Raw genomic sequence first — 25,944 nt, forward strand, 5'->3', positions numbered from 1 at the left:
TCTCCACAATGAAGTAAACAAATTCAAAAGTAGCAAAGATAAAATATCGTCGCTGCCGGGACAAAACGTCCTATGTGAAATATTTTTTGCTTAGAACTTTGGCCGGGGTCCGCCTCTGTGGTGTAGTGGTTAGCGTGATTAGCTGCCACACCCGGAGGTCCGGGTTCGATTCCCCGCTCTGCCACGAAACTTGAAAAGTGGTACGAGAGCTGGAACGGGGTCCACTCAGCCTCGGGAGGTCAACTGAGTAGAGGTGGGTTCGATTCCCACCTCAGCCATCCTGGAAGTGGTTTTCCGTGGTTTCCCACTTCTCCTCCCGGCGAATGCCGGGATGGTACCTAACATAAGGCCACGGCCGCTTCCTTCCCTTTTCCTTGCCTATCCCTTCCAATCTTCCCATCCCTCCTCAAGGCCCCTCTTCAGCATAGCAGGTGAGGCCGCCTGGGCGAGGAACTGGTCATTCTCCCCAGTTGTATCCCCCGACCCAAAGTCTGAAGCTCCAGGACACTGCCCTTGAGGCGGTAGAGGTGGGATCCCTCGCTGAGTCCGAAGGAAAAGAAAACCCTGGAGGGTAAACAGATTAAGAGAAGATAAGAAGAAGAAGAAGAAGAAGAAGAAGAAGAAGACTTTGGCCGGTAAGGGTCTGTCACCTAAGGTGCAATGTTGTGTGAATACAGTCAAGGCATTCTCGCTCTTCGTAATGTATGTGCTGCGGGTCAGTATACCTCCAAAAATATTATCACATACGAGGTTTTGTCCCGGTTTTTCCTGTCAATGCTTTTGCTCTATCTGTACAGATATCAGTGCACTTCTCGCAAGCGTAATGACTCCAAGTTCGCAGACTTTTACGTCTAACATAAGAATGATATTAGAAGATTCAAAGGAAATGAGAGGGGTTAAGTTAATTATATGGAACGAGGCAACCATGGCTCCGCATTACGCCTTTTCAGCAGTAGATCAGCTGCTTATAATGAACACCACTAGAAAAGTGGTCTTTCTTGGTGCAGACTTCCAAATGTGCCTTACAGCAATTTCTCAATACCACAGAACAGCTGTTGTCCAGGCCAGTCAAGTTTAAAATATTTTACTTACGTAAAAAGAAAATAAGATTTAACTTCAGTGAATGGCTTCTAAAACTTGGTAACGGAGAATTTGGCCAAAGGCATTATCGAGGTTCATCAAAACAAGATTTCAAAAAATATTGTACGTGATTCACTTGGTTCTTCTTTTCATCCAAGTAAGAGTATAATGTATTCCAAGGTAGCAATTTTCTGCCTAAGAAACCACCAAGTTAACGTCATAAACCAACAGGTTCTGAAAAGCTGACCAAATAACGTACATTAGCACTGACTCCGTAAAGTGCGATGATACCAATAAAGTTAATAAAGCTAATTTGTAGAACTGAAAAGGAATGACTGTATTGAAGCTAGACAAAAATATCATTCATGCAGGAATTCTGATGGGCTCCGCTTCAGAAAGAATGTGGTTTCATTCTAAGAATAGATTTAGCACTGTTAATCCTGATGTACCCTTTGTTCTTAAATGGAGACAATTTTCTCTAAATGTAATAATCTCTGTCACAATCAGGGATAAATCTCTCCAATTCAGTGTTTTGGACAGCGTTATGTAGCTTTCCCAAGAATAAGCACATCCATAGATGTCAAAGCACAACTCCAGTCTACAACTACATTTAATATGGTTTGTAAATGCTATAATGCCTGTCATGATTCCATTTTAATGCCGTACAGAACCTGGAAACTGTAACTTTTATTCATAAGGTGTGTTAAAATTCCATTTAAAATGTCCAATAATTACTGCTAGGTAGTTATTTCGACTGTCAAAGGCAGGCTTACGGACTGGTACCTCGATTCCAGTTTGAAAAGTTGAACGAGACAGAAATAGGAAATATTATGAAATATAAAACTCCAAGGGTACAGTTAAGTTACGTATTCAAACAGGTAGAAGAATAATCGTAGTTTACTTGTTTGCCACTAAAAATCGTTCTTGAAAACACTGAAGATCACGACCATCAAGACGACAAGCGCTTGTCGATACAGTATACAGTGATTACCTGTACAGGGCAGCTTTGGTGCGTGTTGCTACCCTAGATGTCTTTCTTGTCAATGCTTTTGCTCTATCTGTACAGATATCAGTGCATTTCTCGCAGACGATCTGGTATTCAGACACATAACTATTAATGGAAATAAATATTTCTTGTCCCGAAGTAACTTTCAAGAGATCGGCACAGTAGCAGATATTCCCCAATTACAACAATGCATTAATTACTATACACACACTCCTGAACAAAGTTGAAGAGTTCCGCCAATATTTCCGCCCATGAAAGGAATGAAAACCAAAATACAAAAGGTGAATTCTTGAATAACTAATCTGGGACACTCGAGAAAATAGAGGTTAAGTACGGGAAAGAAGTTAGGCCTGGTAACACTCGTAGGATCCCAATTTGTACGTAGGGGCCGATGAACAAGATGTTAGGCCCCTTTAAACAACAAGCATCATAATCATCAACTAATGTGTACGTGATTTGAGGCCAGGGTTGCAAACCTCGCACACAAGGATTATGTTTGACTGAAAAATGGGAATCCTATGATCAAAAGGCAACTGAAGACTTAACGTCAAAATAAATGCCATTATTTTCTAATTTCTTTTCCGGATGTAATATTTTACACTCCCATGCACGGCTTAAATCTGCTCAGTTTCACTAGCGAACACATTCAGCAGGACATTCAGGGAGAAAGATCGTCTTCCCTTTTTTTCTTAGCTGAATGTTGCAAGTTTATCGCTAGTAAAGCTCTTACTGCGCTGTAAAAACAGCAGTAAATAATATATTAAGCCGGCGATTTGGACTACCTGTGCATCTGGGCGAAAGGAGTTCCACGCTCTGCAGGAACGCACACACAAAACATCCATCACCGTGGAATATATTCGTACATACTCCAGACTGTGCTACAAAAAATGTGGCTCTATTTGAAAACAAACTAGCTTACACAGGGGTGACTTAATTACAATTTGCTGATTAATTAAAATTAATTAATTAGTTAATTAATTAATTAAAATGACAGGGAGGGATTCAATTAGGTGGAAATGTAGTAAGCAGTCTAGCCTATGCTGACGACTTGGTCTTAATGGGAGACTATGCTGAAAGCCTGCAGTCTAATATCTTGGAACTTGAAAATAGGTGCAATGAGTATGGTATGAAAATTAGCTTCTCGAAGACTAAATTGATGTCAGTAGGTAAGAAATTCAACAGAATTGAATGTCAGATTGGTGATACAAAGCTAGAATAGGTCGATAATTTCAAGTATTTAGGTTGTGTGTTCTCCCAGGATGGTAATATACTTTATACTTTATTATTATTATTATTATTATTATTATTATTATTATTATTATTATTATTATTATTATTATTATTATTTCTCTCAGGATCACAGTACACAAATACCCAATCGATCCGTTGAATGAGAAAAATAACATCGTTCAACTTAAGCCACACACACAAACTACTACTAACTTTAAAACCAAACAGACATAGTTAATATACCTAAAAGAAATAAAAGGACACCACAGTTTATAAACAAAAAAAGAAAACAAAAAGAAAAGAACACCACATAATAACCTACCGTCCGGCCAAGTCATCACCCCTGGTGAGAAGAAGGCCACCCTCCCAGTGATGACTCGACCGGCCCTTCCCGTGGAGACCTCCTGAAGGCCCCAAGATCTAACCAGATTACAATTTTTCCTTCTCACCATTCCACTCCTAATCGTACTCCTTGGACATGCCGTGAAGTCCGTCGGATACTCCGGATATGCGACCCCCTCAGATAGGGCCACCCAGTAGCCACAGGATGGTAATATAGTAAGTGAGATTGAATCAAGGTGTAGTAAAGCTAATGCAGTGAGCTCGCAGTTGCGATCAGCAGTATTCCGTAAGAAGGAAGTCAGCTCCCAGACGAAACTATCTTTACATCAGTCTGTTTTCAGACCAAATTTGCTTTACGGGAGCGAAAGCTGGGTGGACTAAGGATATCTTATTCGTTAGAGGTAACAGACATGAAAGTAGCAAGAATGATTGCTGGTACAAACAGGTAGAAACAATGGCAGGAGGATACTCGGAATGAGGAGATAAAGGCTAATTTAGGAATGAACTCGATGGATGAAGCTGTACGCATAAACCGGATTCGGTGGTGGGGTCATGTGAGGCGAATGGAGGGGGTAGGTTACGTAGGAGAATAATGGACTCTGTTATGTAGGGTAAGAGAAGTAGAGGTAGACCAAGACGGCGATGGTTAGACTCAGTTTCTAACGATTTAAAGATAAGAGGTATAGAACTAAATGAGGCCACAACACTAGTTGCAAATAGAGGATTGTGGCGACGTTTAGCAAATTCGCAGAGGCTTGCAGACTGAACGCTGAAAGGCATAACAGTCTATGATAATGTATGTATATATTTATTTATTTCTTGTTAATTTATATAACCGATGAGCATAGGAAATTATATCAAAATGCTTCCAATATATATTTAAAGATGTTGGAACGTAAGTTGCTTCTGTTTATTTGTTGAACCTGGAGTTGGGACATAAGTGACGGTAACTCTTTTCCGCGCGAACAGATGGATGGAAAATATACACGTGGGAGTGGGGAACGGAAGGTGCTGTAGAATGTATTAATAATGATGAGTAGGTTTTCCGCGTGTAACATATGAAGCCAAGAAACTGTCAGCCATGAAATGCAAGTGGTTCATAATGTTTTTTCTTAGAGTACAACAACCTTTACGGTAAACCCTCAGAGTGGTCCTCTAGATCGTCCACAACACACTGCCGAAGATGCAAGAGACGTGACAAACCAGTCGCCTCCCCATGTGAGAATTCTGCGATCTCATGTTTCGCAGAGTTCGTAATGTCCTCTCGTGTCCCCGCGCAATGGCTCGTTCACTTTTGGGATTAGGTCAAAATCCGGTGAATATAGCAGGTGTTCCAGCACTTTCCGTCTCCAATGATGAAGTTGCCTCCGTACAGCCTCTCCTGCATGTGGTCTGACGTTGCCATGGAGAAGGATGACATTGTTGAGAAGATCCGGCCGTTTGTCCCAATGGCAAGACGTAACACTGTTTCTACAGGAAGGTTCTGTACTATGTTCCTGTCACCATTGCGCCATTTGGGGCAAAGCGCACGCAGTCACACCTCTCACGTCGCACACTGGAGCATAAGCTCTCCAAAGTTCATAGTAAATAGTTGAAGGGAACTGAAGAACAGTAATGGACTGAGTTGATAACAAAGGACAACATAAATAACGCTAAATATAACAATATTTGTTTATTGATCTTCAAATTATTGTGCGTTATAGCAACGTTGTTGTAAAACTTGCACGTACAACCTTTGTCAATGAGGTAAGGTAATACTTAATGATTTGCTTTACCTGTTGTTATCAAAATGATGAATCTGAAGACTCCTCAAGTATCATTTTCTATTCTGCATTGCGCTTGCCCAGGCAACATCATATTTAAAACGTCTATCGGATTTCTTAAATTTTCTTTGCAGCAGGTGTACTGTGGCTTGTGATGACAGGGTGATGATATCAGAAGTCGGCGAGACATGTCTTCGTTTTGTGTATGGCATACTAACGAGAAAAGTCTTCTCTAAATTACTTTATGTCCTTATTACGCGCTTCTTGTGCATCTCCGGATAACTGACAAATAGGTAGTAAAGAGTTCGTCATCACTGCTCGACCATGAATGAGTAGTTTGTGTACTGTTGACGGCATACAAAACCAAGGGTACTTTTAACAAATAAACTGGCTGTATTAACACCAAATGTTTGAAACTTCTCTGGATTAATACGAAAACCACTGGAAATGGCGATAAATACTATGCGAAATCTTTCTGTTACTCACTATCAAGTCCTGTTACATACATGCCGTCCTGCAGTATTATCATCATCAGAAGTGCCAAATCCAGGCTTTGGTCCGTCCAATAATAAACCCATTTTTTCTTGGAATTGTTTCTGTAGGTAATTTTTTTCTTGTTTTCAGACACTATCGTCTTGGCTTCTCCACGTGCCTGCCGTAATTTAATTGGAATCTTGTGAGATATATTCAGCAGGCACTCAAAGCATTGATCCAAGTGTACAGGACTGAAATACCAAATTCTAAGAGAGGGGAGTGAACTTCCATTTCTAGAAATGTTTCGATATCATTGAACTGTTTCGAAGTCGCTCCACATAAATAGCATCTTTGTGTGTATTCCGTGTCTGTCAGGGCATTACAAATCATCCCGTCAATCATCAAACAGTGGTTTAAAACAATAATCGTATATGCCAGACAGGTCATAGTGGGTTGTAGAGCAGTTATCTCACTGTTAATAGGTGTTTTCTCAGCTCCTCACTCTCTGGTTTCACCTGCTTTGTGATTGGCTTGACAATGGGCGTGAGTTTTTCCAGAGAACCGTTTCGTCGTCTTCGCAATTTCTGCTTAGCAACTGCAACGGGACGACAGATGACAGAAAGACACTGGAACCAGAGATGTCCGCTGCATTAGCACTGCGTTTTTGTTTGTACGAAGTTATGCCAGATCACCCACCAAATATCCATTTATAAATCAATGTTTAATTGACAAAAGTAGCAGGATCTTCTTGATGCAAAATCACTTCACTTAAAGAGATCACCAAACGACTTCCTGTGTGATCTACCGATGCTTGTAGACCTACTTGAACGCACCCAGCACTTGCAGAAATGGATTCTCCTTTAGGACAACGTAATTTATTTGCTTCATGGATCATTTTATATGGCTTCTATAATCATGTAAAGACTTTCCTCTCCATTCAAGGTAGAGATCTTCTGTTGTTCCGAATTCCGAATAGCTATTCTATATCTTCTTGCTCGGGAAGGAGATGTATTAACAGTGATTTTCTTCACTAACTTTGAAGCCTCTATGTCACAAATTGCTTGCAAACTCATCTGAGTGGCATATGCTATTTCCTCTGATGAGTACGTCTGCCGAAGTTCTTGGGTCATCTTACGGGCGACCTCTTTTCTATTCTCCACTGCCTTTCTATATAGGAAAGCACAGTGATGTCTGCAGGTATCTTTCATTTATATTAATAAATCGGTCGTACATTCTGTGTAGTTCGGACCATTTCTCTTTATATTGCGACGCAAATTGAGAAATAAGATGACTGAGTTCATTTCAGAGGATTCGAGACAATTAGTTAATCCTGCGATGTGTTCTTTCAAGAATGAGATCTGTGTTCTAATATTCTTGTACCCTGTTCCCCCCATGAGGCTAAGTTAATTCTAGTTAACTTCTAATAAAAGACAGAAGAACGCACGAAATTAGAAATTTTCCTTTGTCCAAAGGGGCAAAAACGAACAAAGTTTCTCATTATATGCTTAAAGTGCAATGTGTGCTCGATGCCATGGAACACAAACGTTTGCTTGGATGTAGTTGAAAGGTATCTAAATATTCATCAGTTCATGAATTTATGGGAACTGTGTCAACATTTGATAGACATCGTTGTACGACTACAGACACAACATTTTCGCAATATTATGACTATGTACTTTTACACACCTTTCAATGGACCAGCTAACACGCCAGGGACCAAGACGGTGCATGTTTCAGACAGACTCTTCCTTGTACGCAGCCATGATCAGGAAACATGAATCAGCCGAGGTTTGAATTTTGAATATTTACCACGTTTCACTGTCTCCTTCCGCCACTGTGCGTCGTAAGCTACAATGGCCATGAACTTCACGGGGGAGGGGGGTAGGGGGGTTGCCGAAACTTCTGTCTTGGTGGTGATCCTGCATGTAGCCATTCTGCAGATTGGCTTTTGAGCACTCGTTCATATGCCCTGGCTTTAGCCTCGTCACATCCAGTCTGCACGTCGCCTGACTCACTAGTGCAGTCCCATCGCCCTGTGCCTGGTACAATCACGATCACAAGAATTTCGGGTAACATTTGGGCGAAGATTTTGGCCAACCATGAAGATTAGGGAGAGGTAAACCAAGGCAACGTCACATGTGCTCGTCTTCCAGGAGACGTGGCTTGCGACGTTGTGCACTCAGAGGCCACTCCCAGCTCCGTTATTTCGGGAACTGATTACGATGTTTCTATAGTTAAACATTCTGGCTATACTAGCTTTTCCTAATCAAGGAAAATCATTAATTAACTGTAATTTAATTGCGATGAAGTGTGCACGATGTAATTCCAGCCCAATATATTGCATTTAATTGTTTGATCAGCGCCAACAATAACTTCATAGGAACGGTTTTCCAAACGCCCTTGCGTCTCTAATATTCATAATATCATAATTATGAATGCCAGGTTATTTTTACTTTGGTTTTTAGGATAACAATTACTATTAGTAGTAGTAATAGTAGTAGTAGTATTTAACAGGGCCTATAGTGACGAAAATAAGGGTCATTCTTTCTTACAGTGGTTGAGCGCGATGCCATTTGATAATGAAGTCATAATCGACACCGCTAACATTTCAGCCAGACCTCGCATACAAAAATTACAAAGGAACTAGAGAATTTGACCCTCAATGTGTTGACATACACATTACGTCTGTTGCCTTGAAGGAGACTTGTGGTTCCTCACTTCGTTCCCCTTTCCCTTCATTGTCGAGTCAGTGGGACGTGTGGGCAGGTGGGGAAGCAAGTACATTCCCATCCGCGTGTGTTTCATTCATGCTAGATATTCTCGTACTTCCGTCTTCTCCACCTCCCCTCACTCTTCAGATGTGTGCATGTGTCAACGCGTCTGATGGATGTGACCAATGATAGAGAGTGTGTAAGCAGGTACTGGGTGGTTCTGAGGGCTGTTCTAATTTCTTGTCTGAAATGAATATTTCTGGCCACGAGATACTAAAGATTTCGAATGTACCTGTCCGGTACACCGCCATCTCTTGCTGTGTCCATGTACTATGAGTGCCATGCTTTCAAGGACATATGAGTGTTATATTATAGCACCGTGAAAGTGTGAGGGGAAAAGTAGTTGCCCCTATCCTCGTAGGCGCTGAATATAGGTAGAAGAGTTTAGGAGTGTAGAGAAACCATCAACCCATAGAAAATCGCTGAAGGCAGGCAAGCAGAAGAACACTAAAACTGGAAGTCTCGAAACAACGTGTGTGGTGCTGGAATAAACTGCATCTTGGATTCAAAGCAGCGAGCAGAAGGCAAGGAAGTACCGAACACAACCGCCATTGTTAGCAAGAAACCAGCAGTGGAGGTGCGCGTGGTTCAGGTGTCCCGCGAAGGGCGTCGCTGACTCAGTGTTCGATTTTCTCTATCTTAGAGGCGCTATTCTCGAAGTTAAAAAAGTTTCTTCTCAGCTCCTACTTAATGAATTGAGGTAAAACAGGGAAGTTCTAGATGTCACTACCTTAATAAATGATAAGTTTCCTGAAAAATAGATTAGTAGTTTTTGCGTTTAATCCATCAAAACCGAATTACAGACAGACAAAACTGTAAAAAAAAATGGTGGAAATAGTCTCCAAACCAAAATTAATGGAGTGCAATTGAACGAGGTTTGATGATGCAGGAAATATTAGATTAGGAAATGAAGTCTTAAAGGAAGTAGATGAATATTGTGTGGACCGTGGTATTGTATGGAAGTGAAACACGGACGATAACCAGCTCAGAAAGAAAGAAAGAAAGAAAGAAAGAAAGAAAGAAAGAGAATGGAAGCTATTGGAATACAGTATTACAGGAGAATTGAAGGTCAGATGGCTATATCATATCACAGACGAAGAGATACCGAATAGAATTGGTGAGAGGAGAACGAATTGGCGAAAAGAAGAGTTAGTATAATAGGATACATCTTAAGACACCCAGGACTTGTTCGGTTGGTTTTGGGTGGAAGTGCAGGTTGTATGAACGGCAGGGGTAGAGCAAGATATGAATACGACAAAGAGATTAGAGTAGATGTAGGATGTGGTAGTTACGTAGAAATAGAACAACGGTCAGTACATGATAGGGTGGCATGAAAGCTGCATCAAACCAGTCTATGGATTGATGACTCGTCAAACTACAGCAACATCATCTCTTATCAATCATCTCAAAATTGTGACAAAGAGAAATGTACGAACAGACATTGCAGTCTTAATGTATTCGTGCGGTGTATCTTTACGGTTTTCATTTTTATTTCCTACAGTATATATTTCATTCATTCATTCATTCATTCATTCATTCATTCATTCATTCTTTCTTTCTTTCTTAATTTCTTTCTTAATTTCTTTCTTAATCCGTTTACCCTCCAGGGTTGGTTTTTCCCTCGGACTCAGCAAGGGATCCGACCTCTACCGCATCAACGGCAGTTTCCTGGAGCGTGAGGCTTTGGTTCGTGGGGATACAACTGGGGAGGAGGACCAGTACCTCACCCGGACAGCCTCACCTGTTATGCTGAAAAGAAGCCTCGTGAGGCGATGGCAAGATTGGAAGGGATAAACAAGGAAGAGGGAAAGAAGTGGTCGTCGCCTTAATTAGGTACAATTCCGGCATTTGCAAGCGGATAAGAGGGAAACCACGGGTAATACCACTTCGAGGTTGCCTGAGGAGGGAATCGAACACCCCTCTACTCAGTTTACCTCCCGAGTGGACTCCTTTCCAGCCCTCGCACCACTTTTCAAATTTCGTGGCAGAGCCGGGAATCGAACCTGGGCCTCCGGGTGGTGGTGGGGGGCAGCTAATCACAATAACCACTATGCCACAGAGGCGGACCAGTACATATTTCTACAGGATATATTTACCAAGAACCTGCGGATGGATAAATAATACAATGTATGGTGAACCTTTGAAGACGTGTTTACCCTCCTTAATATGGCTCATACCACAGATAGGCCCGACTTCCATTTTAAAATGTTTCCTTACTTATTACAATAAACTGATGTTTTCTAAAACAGTTTTATGCACACGAATGTATAGAGTGAGCCACTGAGCACGTCCACCTCAAATATCGATATTTAGTTTTCATATACTTAAACGGCAGTAAGAGGCTCCTAAAACAGTTCGCTTCCCTCTTACGTGGAATTATTGGCTTTTCAAAAATCTCCTTTGAAAGGGAGTATATACTTTCAGAGGGATATATCTAGAAGAATATTGGTCTGAAGAATGTAAATAATTTTCTATTTTGCTGCTCTTCCCACACCGCCCCCTATGGGTGAGGGTGACAGAATTCATTCGCGGTATGCCTGCTAGTTGTACAAGAGCATTAGAAGAGAAAATTCCGAAGGAACTCTCGAATTCGAAGTGTGGGTTGTCATGCACAGGCTCTTGACGTTTTATTTATTTATGTTTGCAAATTGCTTTTCCGCAGCGGGTGAGTTGGCCGTGCAGTTGGGGGCACGCAGCTGTCGGCTTGCATCCGGGAGATAGTGGGTTCGAACCCCACTGTCGGCAGCCGCGAAGATAGTTTCCGTTTCCCATTTATGCACCAGGCAAGTGCTGGGATTGTACCTTAATTAAGACCACGGCCGATTCCTGCTCACTCGTAGACCTTTCCTATCCCCTCGTCACCATAAGACATATCTGTGTGGGTGTGACGTAAAGCAAATTGAAAAGAAAACTTTTTACGTCAGACTGACACTGACAGGTCTTACAGCAACTATGGGCTAGGACTGGGAAGGATGTGATCGTGCCCTTAAACAAGGTACAGTCCCAGCATTTGCCTAGTCTTAAAATGGGTGAGGTAAGGTAAGGGTGTGTTCTGCCCGAAGGCAGGTCCGAACCTCCGCAGAGGTGTACCTGAGCGGGAGTTTACGTACGGTAGGGTGGCCAGTTCCTTTCCGCTCCTCCACTCCCTTACCCCCACCAACAGCGCGTGGCAACCCATCCACTTCTCGACCACGCCCAATGTTGCTTAACTTCGGAGATCTCACGGGATCTGGTGTTTCAACATGGCTACGGACGTTGGCTTAAAATGGGAAACCACGGAAAACTATATTCAGGGCTACCGACAGTGGGGCTCGAACCCATTATCTCATGAATGAAAGCTCACTGCTACGCGACCCTAAATGCAAAACAAATTCGCTCTATTCTCCTCACATTAAGCTACATTCTCCCACTTTCCTGGTCAATATTATCCTTTTCCGTCCCTGCTAATGAGAAACAGGAAGTCTTTAATGTTCACGCTCTTTGTGTTTCTGGCTTTTATTTTTGCCGATACATTAATTCTTCGAAGGCTTTGATCACTTCTAATTACAAAACGTGACGCTACGTTTCAACGCTTAAAACTCCGTATGTACTATTTGTATCGCCATTGTAATTATATCGCTGCAAAGAAGAACTCTTAAACTACAATCTGACAACAACAACATTCTGTGACGTCATCCGCCAAAACAAGATGACCACCTATTAAAACCAGTTTTCAGCGGTACCACGCTCGAAGGCAAACGTCAGTCTAATTTAGAAAAACAAAGTGTCGTTTGGAATCCTACATAATACCCTACATAACAACGACTTAAATAATTTCAGTTGGTGAAGCTGTAATTGACGGACGCCTCTTTGAGAATAATATTTTGTGAAATTTCGACAAATTTTCATAACGTCCAACTTGAAATTACAACAAAACAATAGGAAGCGTTCGATTACCCACGACTGGAAACATGGCTAAATTCCGAATAAAATGATACGGGAAAACAGCTGTGCTAAACCAAAATTGAGTACACAGTGATCAAAAGAACATTTTCGGTGCAGGAAGAAGGTTCTTCACTCTTGCCCGTACCATTACCCTGGCATTGTGATTACATGTCACCGCCGGAGGCCCGGGTACGATTTCCGGCTCTGCCACGAAATTTGAAACGTGGTGCAAGGACTGAAACAGAGTTCACTCAGCCTCGGGAGGTGAAATTTGTAGAGGATTTCGACATCCACATCAGCCATCCCCGAAGTGGTTTTCCGTGGATTTCCGCTTCTCCTACAGGCAAATGCTGGGATGTTATCTAACTTAAGGCCACGGCCGCTTGCTTGCCTCATCCTTGTCTATCCCTTCCAATCTTACCATCCTTCACAGCGCCGCTCTTCAGCAGGTGAGACCGCCTGGGCTAAGTACTGGTCTTCCACTCCAGTTGTACTGTATCTCCGCCCAGGACACGGCCCTTGAGGCGGTAGCGGTGGGATCCTTCGCTGAGTCCGAGGGAAAAGACAACTCTGGACGATAAACAGATTAAGGAAGGAGAAAGAAAGATGATATACACTGGATGTAGTCTAATAAATGTTTGTTAAACGAAATGGCGTATGGCTTTTAGTGCCTGGAGTGTCCGAGGACAAGTCCGGCTCGCCAAATGCAGGTCTTTTCATTTGACACCCGCAGGCGACCGGCGCGTCGTGATGAGGATGAAATGATGATGAAGACGACACATACACCCAGCCCCCGTGTCGGCGAAATTAACCAATTATGGTTAAAATTCCCGACCCCGCCGGAAATTGAACCCGAAACTCCTGTGACCAAAGGCCAGCACGCTAACCATTTAGCCATGGAGCCGGAAAAGGTTTGTTAAAATAAGTTATAAATAAATAAATAATAATGGAATGCATATAGAAATAAAATATAAATGCACGATGAAATAATAAAAGGAATAACGAAATAAAAATATTATTTTAGACGTTTTCACGCCTCCGCCTATTTTTTCACATCAGATAACACATTCCTGTCTCTTCTCCTCAAAATCCTGGATGAGTTAGGGTTGGGGTGACATCTAGTGCAGAGAAGAATATAAATTGATTATTGGTAGTATTATGGACATGAATTCGAGTTCCAGTAATGTTGCAACTCGTCTTAGTTTGGGTTCGATGCCAGTAAACATTTGTTTATAAAGAAATCCTTCTCTTCCAGCTGTGAGGGAGTAGATACCCTTGAGGCCTATGTCCAAGCAGACGGACGTCTGGAGAAGATCGATAGCTTCTGTGGTACCACTGTTCCTCGACCTATCATGTCCAATGGACCACGATTGATCTTGGAATTCAAAGGCGTACACTCTTCGAGCCACTCGCGGGGATTCAAAGGCTCCTACCGGTTTACAGAGAGTAAGTATATGAACACACATTTCAGACATTCACATATTTTTATTTTGAATGTTAATGTGGTAAGTTAATTGGTTAGAAATCACACAGTAAAAGAGAAAGGAAAGTGCCTCTTATTCGGATATACCGGGTTCGATTCCCGGCCTCTCAGGCATTCTTAACTGAATCTGATGGCTGGTTCGAGGTCCACTCAACCTGCGTGGAAATAACTGAAGAGCTGCTGCAAATTGTAATTTAGCCTGCTCATCGGTTCAGTAAGGACACGTGCATAAATTGTAGGGGTTGTAATAGCCCATACCCACAGTCTTTATACAAATCTATTTTTGCAGAACTGCCGGGCTGAGTAGCTCAGACGGCTGAGGCATTGGCCTTCTGACCCCAACTTGGCAGGTTCGATCATGGCTCAGTCCGGTGGTATTTGAAGGTGCTCAAATACATCAGCCTCGTGTCGGTAGATTTACTGATTTACTGGCACGTAAAAGAACTCCTGCGGGGCTAAAATCTGTCACCTTGGCGTCTCCAAAAATGGTAAAAGTATTTAGTGGGTCGTAAAGCCAAAAACATTATTATTATTATTATTATTATTATTATTATTATTATTATTATTATTATTATTATTATTATTATTACGTTTGTTAATTTTAGTGGTGGTGGTGGTGGTTCGATTCTACGGCAAACAAAAAATTACCTGAAAGAAAAAATTTGACACTGACAGTAAGGACCAAACATAAACAGACTCGCGCGAATCTTTCATACTCACCAGGCTGAGTAGCTCAGACGGTTGAGGCGCTGGCCTTCTGACCCCAACTTGGCAGGTTCGATCTTAGCTCAATCCGTTGAAGTTGCTCCTTCGTCGATAGATTTACTGGAACGTGAAAGAACTCCTCCAGGACTAAATTTCGGCATCTTAGCGTCTCTGAAAAACCATAAAAATAGTTAGTGGGACCTGAAAATCAATAGCGTTAAAAACATTATCCTTCATACTCCGTTGTATGCAATACAGCCTCATAGAAACGTTTGTTGATTTGCCAGTACAGCCGGACATCAGACTACAGTAGTTCACGTAGCCTATGGCATTCATATGTGGTCATGCAGGGCTGTATGATCCACATCGAAAGAAGCATTAGGTAGTAGTGGCACTGGCCGCGTTAGCCTACGAATAAATATACACTGACTGACAGAGCAAATGCAACACCAAGGAGGAGTGGTTCGAAAGGGATGAAAGTTCGGGAAAAAACAGAGACGGCACGGACGAATAATTGATGTTTATTTCAAACCGATATGCAGGTTACACAATGCGCACGGCATCGACTCAGTAGGATGTAGGACCACCGCGAGCGGCGATGCACGCAGAAACACGTCGAGGTACAGAGTCAATAAGAGTGCGGATGGTGTCCTGAGGGATGGTTCTCCATTCTCTGTCAACCATTTGCCACAGTTGGTCGTCCGTACGAGGCTGGGGCAGAGTTTGCAAACGGCGTCCAATGAGATCCCATACGTGTTCGATTGGTGAGAGATCCGGAGAGTACGCTGGCCACGGAAGCATCTGTACACCTCGTAGAGCCTGTTGGGAGATGCGAGCAGTGTGTGGGCGGGCATTATCCTGCTGAAACAGAGCATTGGGCAGCCCCTGAAGGTACGGGAGTGCCAGCGGCCGCAGCACATGCTGCACGTAGCGGTGGGCATTTAACGTGCCTTGAATACGCACTAGAGGTGACGTGGAATCATACGCAATAGCGCCCCAAACCATGATGCCGCGTTGTCTAGCGGTAGGGTGCTCCACAGTTACTGCCGGATTTGACCTTTCTCCACGCCGACGACACACTCGTCTGCGGTGACTATCACTGACAGAACAGAAGCGTGACTCATAGGAGAACACGACGTTCCGCCATTCCCTCATCCAAGTCGCTCTAGCCCGGCACCATGCCAGGCGTGCACGTCTATGCTGTGGAGTCAATGGTAGTCTTCTGAGCGGGCGCCGGGAGTGCAGGCCTCCTTCAACCAATCGACGGGAAATTGTTCTGGTCGATATTGGAACAGCCAGGGTGTCTTGCACATGCTGAAGAATGGTGGTTGACGTGGCGTGCGGGGCTGCCACCGCTTGGCGGCGGATGCGCCGATCCTCGCGTGCTGACGTCACTCGGGCTGCGCCTGGACCCCTCGCACGTGCCACATGTCCCTGCGCCAACCATCTTCGCCACAGGCGCTGCACCGTGGACACATCCCTATGGGTATCGGCTGCGATTTGACGAAGCGACCAACCTGCCCTTCTCAGCCCGATCACCATACCCCTCGTAAAGTCGTCTGTCTGCTGGAAATGCCTCCGTTGACGGCGGCCTGGCATTCTTAGCTATACACGTGTCCTGTGGCACACGACAACACGTTCTACAATGACTGTCGGCTGAGAAATCACGGTACGAAGTGGGCCATTCGCCAACGCCGTGTCCCATTTATCGTTCGCTACGTGCGCAGCACAGCGGCGCATTTCACATCATGAGCATACCTCAGTGATGTCAGTCTACCCTGCAATTGGCATAAAGTTCTGACCACTAATTCTTGGTGTTGCATTTGCTCTGTCAGTCAGTGTAGTAATTTTTATCTAAGAACAATTTCCCTCTGTCGTCAAGTAGTAGAGTATCGGCCTTCTGATTCCAAGACAAGAAGTCCAAATCGAGTGGTGGTAGTTAGAGTTTTGAAGGGCAGAATAAAGTCTAGTAAACACTGCATGTCTTAGCATGTCGCGTGTTAAAGATCTCTAGTGCGACATTCGGTGTTTACATGGCATAATTCCGGTTCAATTTTGGCAATAAGTCCCATGATATAGTTGTTTCATTGTCATCTGCGAGAGTAAAACGGTACCTGAGAAATGTTATTATTATTATTATTATTATTATTATTATTATTATTATTATTATTATTATTATTATTATTATTATTATTATTATTATTATTATTATTATTATTTATGGCTTAGCTGTGTTGATACTGCTACACGGCTGAAAGCAACGGGAAACTACAGCCGTAACTAACTCCCGAGGACATGCAGCTCTCTCTGTATGAATGATGTACTGATGATGGCTTCCTCCCGGGTAAAATATTCCGGAGGTAAACTAGTCCCCCATTCGGATCTCCGGGTGGGGACTACACGAGAGGGGGCGATCATCAGGAAGATGGATACTGACATTCTGCGAGTCGGAGCGTGGAATGTTAGAAGTTTGAATCGTTGTGGTAGGTTAGAGAATCTGAAAAGGGAGATGGATAGGCTAAAGTTAGATGTAGTTGGCATAAGTGAAGTACGTTGGCAGGAAGAACAAGATTTTTGGTCAGGCGACTACCGAATTATCAACACAAAATCAAACAGAGGAAATGCAGGAGTTGGTTTAATAATGAATAAGAAAATAGGACAGCGGGTAAGCTACTACGACCAGCATAGTGAAAGAATTATTGTCGTCAAGATAGACACCAAACCAATGCCCACCACAATAGTGCAGGTCTATATGCCTACTAGTTCAGCGGATGATGAAGAAATCGAAAGAATATATGAGGAGATAGAAGATTTAATACAATATGTAAAAGGTGACGAGAATCTAATTGTGATGGGAGACTGGAATGCAGTGGTAGGCCAAGGAAGAGAAGGTAGTACAGTAGGAGAATTTGGATTGGGACAAAGGAACGAAAGAGGAAGTCGGCTGGTTGAATTCTGCACTGATCATAATTTAGTCCTTGCCAATACTTGGTTCAAACACCACAAACGACGGCTGTATACGTGGACGAGACCTGGAGACACTGGAAGGTATCAAATAGACTTCATTATGATTAGGCAGAGATTCAGAAACCAGGTGTTGGATTGCAAAACTTTCCCAGGAGCAGACGTGGACTCTGACCACAACTTGTTGGTCATGAAATGCCATCTGAAGTTGAAGAAATTGAAGAAAGGAAAGAATGCAAAAAGATGGGATCTAGACAAGTTGAAAGAAGAGAGTGTGAGGGATTGTTTCAAGGAACATGTTGCACAAGGACTAAATGAAAAGGCTGAAGGAAAAACTGTAGAGGAAGAGTGGGGAGTCATGAAAAATGAAGTCAATAGGGCTGCTGAAGAAATGTTAGGAAGGAAGAAAAGATCAACTAAGAATCAGTGGATAACTCAGGAGATACTAGACCTGATTGATGAACGACGAAAATACAAGAATGCTAGAAATGAAGAGGGCAGAAAAGAATACAGGCGATTAAAGAATCAAGTGGATAGAAAGTGCAAGATAGCTAAGGAAGAATGGCTGAAGGAGAAGTGCAAGGATGTCGAAGGCTGTATGATCCTGGGAAAGGTAGATGCTGCATACAGGAAAATCAAGGAAACCTTTGGAGAAAGGAAATCTAGGTGTATGAATATTAAGAGCTCAGATGGAAAACCACTTCTAGGGAAAGAAGACAAAGCAGAAAGATGGCAGGAGCATATCCAACAGTTGTATCAAGGTAAAGATGTAGATAATTTGGTTCTGGAACATGAAGAGGATGTTGATGCTGATGAAATGGGAGACCCAATTTTGAGGTCAGAGTTTGACAGAGCTGTGAGTGACCTAAATAGGAACAAGGCACCTGGAATTGATGACATTCCCTCTGAATTACTGACTGCCTTAGGAGAAACCAGCATGGCAAGGTTATTTCATTTAGTGTGCAAGATGTATGAGACAGGAGAAGTCCCATCCGATTTTCAGAAGAATGTTGTTATACCTATTCCCAAGAAAGCCGGTGCTGACAGGTGTGAAAACTACCGCACCATTAGTTTAGTATCTCATGCCTGCAAAATTTTAACACGTATTATTTACAGAAGAATGGAAAAACAAGTTGAAGCTGAGTTGGAAGAAGATCAATTTGGCTTCAGAAGAAATGTAGGAACATGTGAAGCAATCCTGACTTTACGTCTGATCTTAGAGGATCGAATCAAGAAGGACAAGCCCACGTACATGGCATTCGTAGATCTAGAAAAGGCATTCGATAATGTTGATTGGACCAAGCTATTTATGATTCTGAAGATGATGGGGATCAGATACCGAGAACGAAGAATTATCTACAATCTGTATAAAAATCAGTCTGCAGTGATAAGAATCGAGGGCTTTGAAAAAGAAGCAGCAATCCAGAAAGGAGTGAGGCAAGGCTGCAGTTTGTCCCCTCTCCTTTTCAATGTTTACATAGAACAGGCAGTAAGGGAAATCAAAGAGAAATTTGGAAAGGGAATCACAGTCCAAGGAGAAGAAATCAAAACCTTGAGATTTGCCGATGATATTGTTATTTTATCTGAGACTGCAGAAGATCTCGAGAAGTTGCTGAATGGTATGGATGAAGTCTTGGGTAAGGAGTACAAGATGAAAATAAATAAGTCCAAAACAAAAGTAATGGAGTGCAGTCGAACGAAGGCAGGTGATGCGGGAAATATTAGATTAGGAAATGAAGTCTTAAAGGAAGTAGATGAATATTGTTACTTGGGTAGTAAAATAACTAACGATGGCAGAAGTAAGGAGGACATAAAATGCAGACTAGCACAAGCAAGGAAGAGCTTTCTTAAGAAAAGAAATTTGCTCACTTCAAACATTGATATCGGAATTAGAAAGATGTTTTTGAAGACGTTCGTGTGGAGCGTGGCATTGTATGGAAGTGAAACATGGACAATAACTGGCTCAGAAAGAAAGAGAATAGAAGCTTTTGAAATGTGGTGTTACAGAAGAATGCTGAAGGTGAGATGGATAGATCGAATCACGAATGAAGAGATACTGAATCGAATTGGTGAGAGGAGATCTATTTGGCTAAATTTGACGAGAAGAAGAGTTAGAATGATAGGACACATCTTAAGACACCCAGGACTTGTTCAGTTGGTTTTTGAAGGAAGTGTAGGGGGTAAGAACGGTAGGGGTAGGCCAAGGTATGAATATGACAAGCAGATTAGAGCAGACGTAGGATGCAATAGTTATGTAGAAATGAAAAGGTTAGCACAGGATAGGGTGGCATGGAGAGCTGCATCAAACCAGTCTATGGACTGATGACTCAAACAACAACACATTATTATTATTGTTTCTTTCTTTCTTTCTTTCTTTCTTTCTTCCCTTCTTTTATTCTTAATCCGTTTACCGTCCAGAGTTAGTGTTACCTCGGATTCAGTGAGGGATCCCACATCTACCGCCGCAAGGGCAGTATCCTGGAGCGGGAGACTTTGAGTCGGGGTGAGACAACTAGGGTGGAGGACCAGTACCTCACACAGGTGGCCTAACCTGCTATACTGAACAGTTGCCTTGTTTAGTGGGGGGGGGGAGGGAGGAGATCGTAAAGGATAGACAAGGAAGAGGGAAGGAAGCGGCCGTGGCCTTATGTACCATCCCGGTATTTGCCTGGAGGAGAAGTGGGAAATCACCGAAAAGCACTTAGAAGTGGGAAACCTCGGAAAGCACTTGGAGGATGCCTGAGGTGGGAATTGAAACCCCCTCTACACAGTTGACCTCCCGAGGCTGAGTGGACCCCGTACTTGTCCTCGTACCACTTTTCAAATTTGGTGGCAGAGCTGGGAATCGAACGCGGGCCTCCAGGGGCTGGCAGCCAATCACACTAACCACTACAGCACAGAGACGGACATTATTATTATTATTATTATTATTATTATTATTATTATTATTATTATTATTATTATTATTATTAGCCGCTTTATTAGCTGAATGCTCACCGTATTGGCTTTCTGTTCAGAGGGCACAGTGTTCGATTCCCAGTGCGGTCAGAGATGTTAACTTCGAATGGTAAATTCCTCCAGCCAGTATCCAGTATTCGGGAGATAGTGGGTTCGAATCCCACTGTTGGCAGCCCTGAAAATGGTTTTGCGTTGTTTCCTATTTTCACAACTGGCTGTACCTTAATTAAGGCCGTGGCCGCTTCCTTCCCATTCCTAGCCCTTTCCTGTCTTATCGTCGCCATAAGACCTATCTGTGTCGGTGCGACGTAAATCAACTAGCAAAAAAAACTAACATCGGGTGTTTGTGTTCATCTTAATACAATGTTCTTCAACTACATACGACACGTAACATTAACTAACAAATACAGGCAGTAGGGAATACATTGCTCCAGATGGGGTTGCGTCGGAGTGGCATCGGGTCGTAAAACTGGGCAAAAATCGCACGAAGTGCTGAGTTAAAGGCCTATTATTATTATTATTATTATTATTATTATTATTATTATTATTATTATTATTATTATTATTATTATTATTATTATTATTATTATTTTATTTAAAAATGACCTATTATAGATCGCATAGAACTTAAGACTATGGCACAGTATTTTCTTTTCCTTTCCTTCCCAAAACTTTTTCATACGTTGGCTGATCGTCTGCCTCTGTTGATAATACTCTCCGAGAGTGACGTCGAATTTGCAAGAGCGAAAAATCCGCAGAAATGATCTGTCCTCGGAAGGCCACCTTGTTATTTATTATGTCAGCTGCGATCTTCAGTCTTTGTAGATACCATCGTATCTCTCTAGCTAACCGATGGTGTGTTTTAATTGAAGATATTATCAAAAATTGTCTTAGTCTCTTGTTAATTCTGTGAAGGTGAACAAAAAAATTGCAGTCTTTTAATTGTGTTCGTAATTTTCTCTACATTGCGGTAGAGATCTTCATTTGTTTTCTTTTCACCCAAATATCTTTATTCTTTAGGGGTACCAAAATTTTCGTAAGTATTCTTCTTTCTTTTCCAGTTCCTCTTTTTCACTCATTTTGATTCGTGATTCCCTATTAAGGAGCGCGTGTGAGCTTATCTAGCACAACGTTTCTTTTTGTCTTCCCAAAATTTCTTCATACTTTCGCCGTGCTTCTTTTTGCGTTCTTCCATCTATTCTGTAGCTTGTCTTTTAGATTGATCAGCAAATTTGTGATTATTTATGAGATTTCTGATTTTTTCTGTCTTGCAAGATTTTTTCATTTATCCCAATTTCCTGAAGATCTTTGTTTATTTCTGAAAGCTAGATGTGATTTTTTGGAGATACTGCGAAATTTAGTATTTTCTTTGTTAGCCTATTGTTATCCATCCTGATCAGGTGACCTTAGAATTTCAATATTCTTTTTCTAGTGGTGTCTGTGAATTTTTCATTTACGTGATAGATTTCCTGTGATTTCCTTTTCATCCAAATACCATTTTCTCATTTACGTCCTAGAATTTTACTGAGATTTTTTCTCTCTTGTTTTTCGATGTTTTTTATTTGTGATCTGCCACCAATTATTATTATTATTATTATTATTATTATTATTATTATTATTATTGTTCTGTACAGGACTGGGGTCTAATAGGAGGCAGTGGCAAAAAACAGAGCTTACTTCTATGATGTCAACCCCCGAGCGCCAGTCTACACAATTCACTGTCAGATCCGTTCGAAAGAACCAAAATGAATCGTGCTCGGACCTGTGAATCTTGTTAGCCTTCAGGTACTCTGTGAGAACAGAGAGCGAGAGACAGAAGACGTGAGGAACATAAAGTTCATCCGATAGCCGGCAGCAAAATACAGTCGAAGTGAGAAGAATTCTTGAATCAATTTAGACTAGAGCCGTGTCGGTAAATGACAACAAGCAACAAGCGATGAAACATTTTATACCTCCTAGCATTATCAGCCCTTTAAGTGTCTGTACACCTTCCTTATTCTTATTCTTATTCTTATTCTTATTCTTATTCTTATTCTTATTCTTATTCTTATTCTTATTCTTATTCTTATTCTTATTCTTATTCTTATTCTTATTCTTATTCTTCTACGTCTGACGTCAAAGTGGAAGGTGAGCCTAGCCACTGTGCCAGATGCTGCACATAGAATATGGCTATACCATCGCAGGCGTCTTATCGGAATTTTTTCCGTAATTAGCACGATGCCCCTTAGCTGCCCAGTTGTGTCATTCCTGATGGGGTGGATTAAAGAATGCCAATATACCAGCCGAGAATTTGCTTCTCCACGATGTGAAATTGGCGTTAAATATTCGTTGTTGTTTTTTTCTCCCGGCATTCAGTTCCATACAACGTATACGTCGGTATGTCTTCGGCTTTAGGGGAAGAGGCAGTCCTTCTCTTCCTGCGGGTGGGGGTGATAGAATAATATATTCCCTGCCTCTGGTAAGAGGCTACTAAAAGATTAACCATGAGCTCTCATTTTGTGAGCGTGGGATGGTAACCACGGTTCACCTAGCTGAGCCTGACGTTGCTTGCTCTTACTTGTGGCAGACTCCTCGCTGTCATCTTTGCTATCCTACCTCCCTTAGTCAAATCTTGTTCTCTTCCTACCCCGACGGTATTAGGTTTGCGAGGCCTAGGGAGTCCTTGATTTCGACGCCCTTCGTAGCACTTTGCTTTCTTTCACCTATACCTCCATTCTTCGACCTCCTCCTTTTTCCTTCCGATTGGTGTTCATGGAGGGTGGTTGCTCAGTTTTACTTCCTCTTAAGACAATGATCACCACCACTACAAAACGTTATTTTGTCTAAAAATACACCAGTGACTTCCCTCCACCGCATCCTGGTCCCATTTATGCTAGCGACGCATCTACATTAGATGGCATTTCTGCTGCAAGTGTAAAGACTAACCCGTCTAAGACGGACAAATAACAATTAAGAAGCAAAGTGCTTTATCCATACCTGGGTATTGATGACCTAGTCATGCCAGAAGCTACTGATCAGGTACTGTACCATTTCAGGGCATCCTCAGGCGGTAGAGCAAGACACAAACCTTTATTTTTTCCGTCAGGGGTCCGTCTTCTTCGTTGGTAGGAACGCGAGAGGATTAAAATTAAATAAAAATATCAGACCATTAAGGCGCTGGCTTTCTGAGCCCATATTGGCAAGTTTGATTCCGGCTCAGACCGATGGAATTTGGAGGTCCAATTTAAATTTAACCTATTTTCTTAGTATTAGTATTAGTATTAGTATTTGTATTAGTATTAGTATTAGTATTAGTATTAGTATTAGTATTAGTATTAGTATTAGTATTAGTATTAGTATTAGTATTAGTATTAGTATTAGTATTAGTATTAGTCATTTACCACAATTCTGTTCAGAAATATGCAAGGTCAAGAGAAAGGGGTGAGCCCCTATGTACATATAAAATGTTCCCTAGGCGTATCTCAAGATGAGATATTATTTACAATATTTACATAGTTTGCGAAGAGCCTCCGTGGCTCAGACGGCAGCGCGTCGGCCTCTCACCGCTGGATACCGTGGTTCAAATCCCGGTGACTCCATGTGAGATTTGTGCTGGACAAAGCGGAGGCGGGACAGGTTTTTCTCCGGGTACTCCGGTTTTCCCTGTCATCTTTCATTCCAGCAACACTCTCCATTATCATTTCATAGCATTTATCACTCATTAAAAAATCACCTTGGGAGTGGCGACCCCATTGTAATAACAGCCTATATATGTTTCATTCATTACATCCCTGACCCGGTCAATGACTGGAAAACAGGTTGTAGGTTTTCATTTTCACATAGTTTGCGAAATACTTAAATAGTACAGTGCAGGATGTACACATATACTTAATTTCCTACTGCTCGTTCATTCTGTCTGTCAGTAGTTAGCTAATGATCCATTCATTGAATTATACCTGTGCTCGCATACTTCCTTTTACTCTACCGATCATTCACTCATTCACCCACACACTCATAGACACATGAAGCAGTTCCATTAACTTACATTTTTCTCTATGTACATTTCAAATGTTGGAAGAGGCAAGTTCTTGACATCTAACTCCTTCGCCTCTCTGAGCTGAACGATAAACAAGCGATAGACCTTGAAAGGGATGCATTTCTATAAAGGCAGAGAAGTACTTCCGGAGAAAGATCAGGTCAGTTTGTTTGGTTATTGTCTCAACGGAAGGTAACCTTATTGGATGGGAGGGGGAGTTAGTTAGCCTTTCGGCGCGGTGTTGTACTGTCTGCAACTTACTTTTGATTTCTTGATTATTAAAATATTCGTTAAACTCCACCTTTGAGCTAATTCAACGAATATATATGCAATAAATGATTTACAATACTAGTTTAAGAAGGGAAAGAAAGCAACCATTCGTAACTTGAAAAACTAACAGTGATATTATTATTTTACAAATCATTTATGTACTATAGTTAAGGATATCTTGTAAAAGAGATTACTTTGGCCAGAGAGATGGCGTAGCCTTCTAGGTGGCCCGCCCCATCCCTTCAGAGTGGGAAATGAAAACATTGAAATGAAATGAAGAGTTTTCTATCTAAGGACCCTTGGCACGGCTTACTATGTTCTTCTTTTAATTCACCATGGTGAAAGTAGAAACCATTCTTCTATTTAAACTGGCACAGCACACGAGGTATTCAACACTTCGATATCTTCCTTGTAGTTCTACTGGGGTGAATCAGTGATATACAGCGTTAATCAAACAATAAACCAAACCACAAACATAGAACGACTCTGTTTGCTGTGGTCAGTTAGCACACGTAAAAGAAATAATCACAAATTATGATTTTAAGAATGTTCCTGCTACCAGCTTATCTCTGAAATTCACACGAATATTGGTTCCTTTTCAGGCGACATTAAAATTGTTATTTACTTAGCACAAGTTCTTTGACATAACATGCGAAAATAACTTCATAAATTTCCTTTTTTAATCTGCTTACACTCCAGGGTCGTTTTTTCCCTCGGACTGAGCAAGGGATCCCACCTCTACCGCCTCAAGGGCAGTGTCCTGGAGCTTCAGACATTGGGTCGTGGGATACAACTGGGGAGGATGACCAGTACCTCGCCCAGGCGACCTCACCTGCTATGCTGAACAGGGGCCTTGCGGGGGACGGGAAGATGGTATGGGATAGACAAGGAAGATGGAAGGAAGCGGCCATGGCCTTAAGTTAGGTACCATCCCGGCATCTGCCTGGAGAAGTGGGAAA

At 42.0% G+C, this 25,944-nt stretch overlaps 1 protein-coding gene across 2 annotated transcripts in view; it reads left to right on the plus strand.

Moving 5' to 3' along the window:
- LOC136881738 (suppressor of lurcher protein 1) overlaps window positions 1-25,944 on the plus strand; it is a 340,894-nt gene that overhangs the window by 209,808 nt on the left and 105,142 nt on the right. For both annotated transcript variants that reach the window (XM_068229457.1, XM_067154173.2), the window contains exon 3: window positions 13,846-14,036. In XM_068229457.1, coding sequence (XP_068085558.1) covers window positions 13,846-14,036 — 191 coding nt within the window. The remainder of the gene's footprint in view (window positions 1-13,845; window positions 14,037-25,944) is intronic.

This window comes from Anabrus simplex, chromosome 1 (genome assembly GCF_040414725.1).
Source record: "Anabrus simplex isolate iqAnaSimp1 chromosome 1, ASM4041472v1, whole genome shotgun sequence".
Taxonomy (NCBI): domain Eukaryota; kingdom Metazoa; phylum Arthropoda; class Insecta; order Orthoptera; family Tettigoniidae; genus Anabrus; species Anabrus simplex.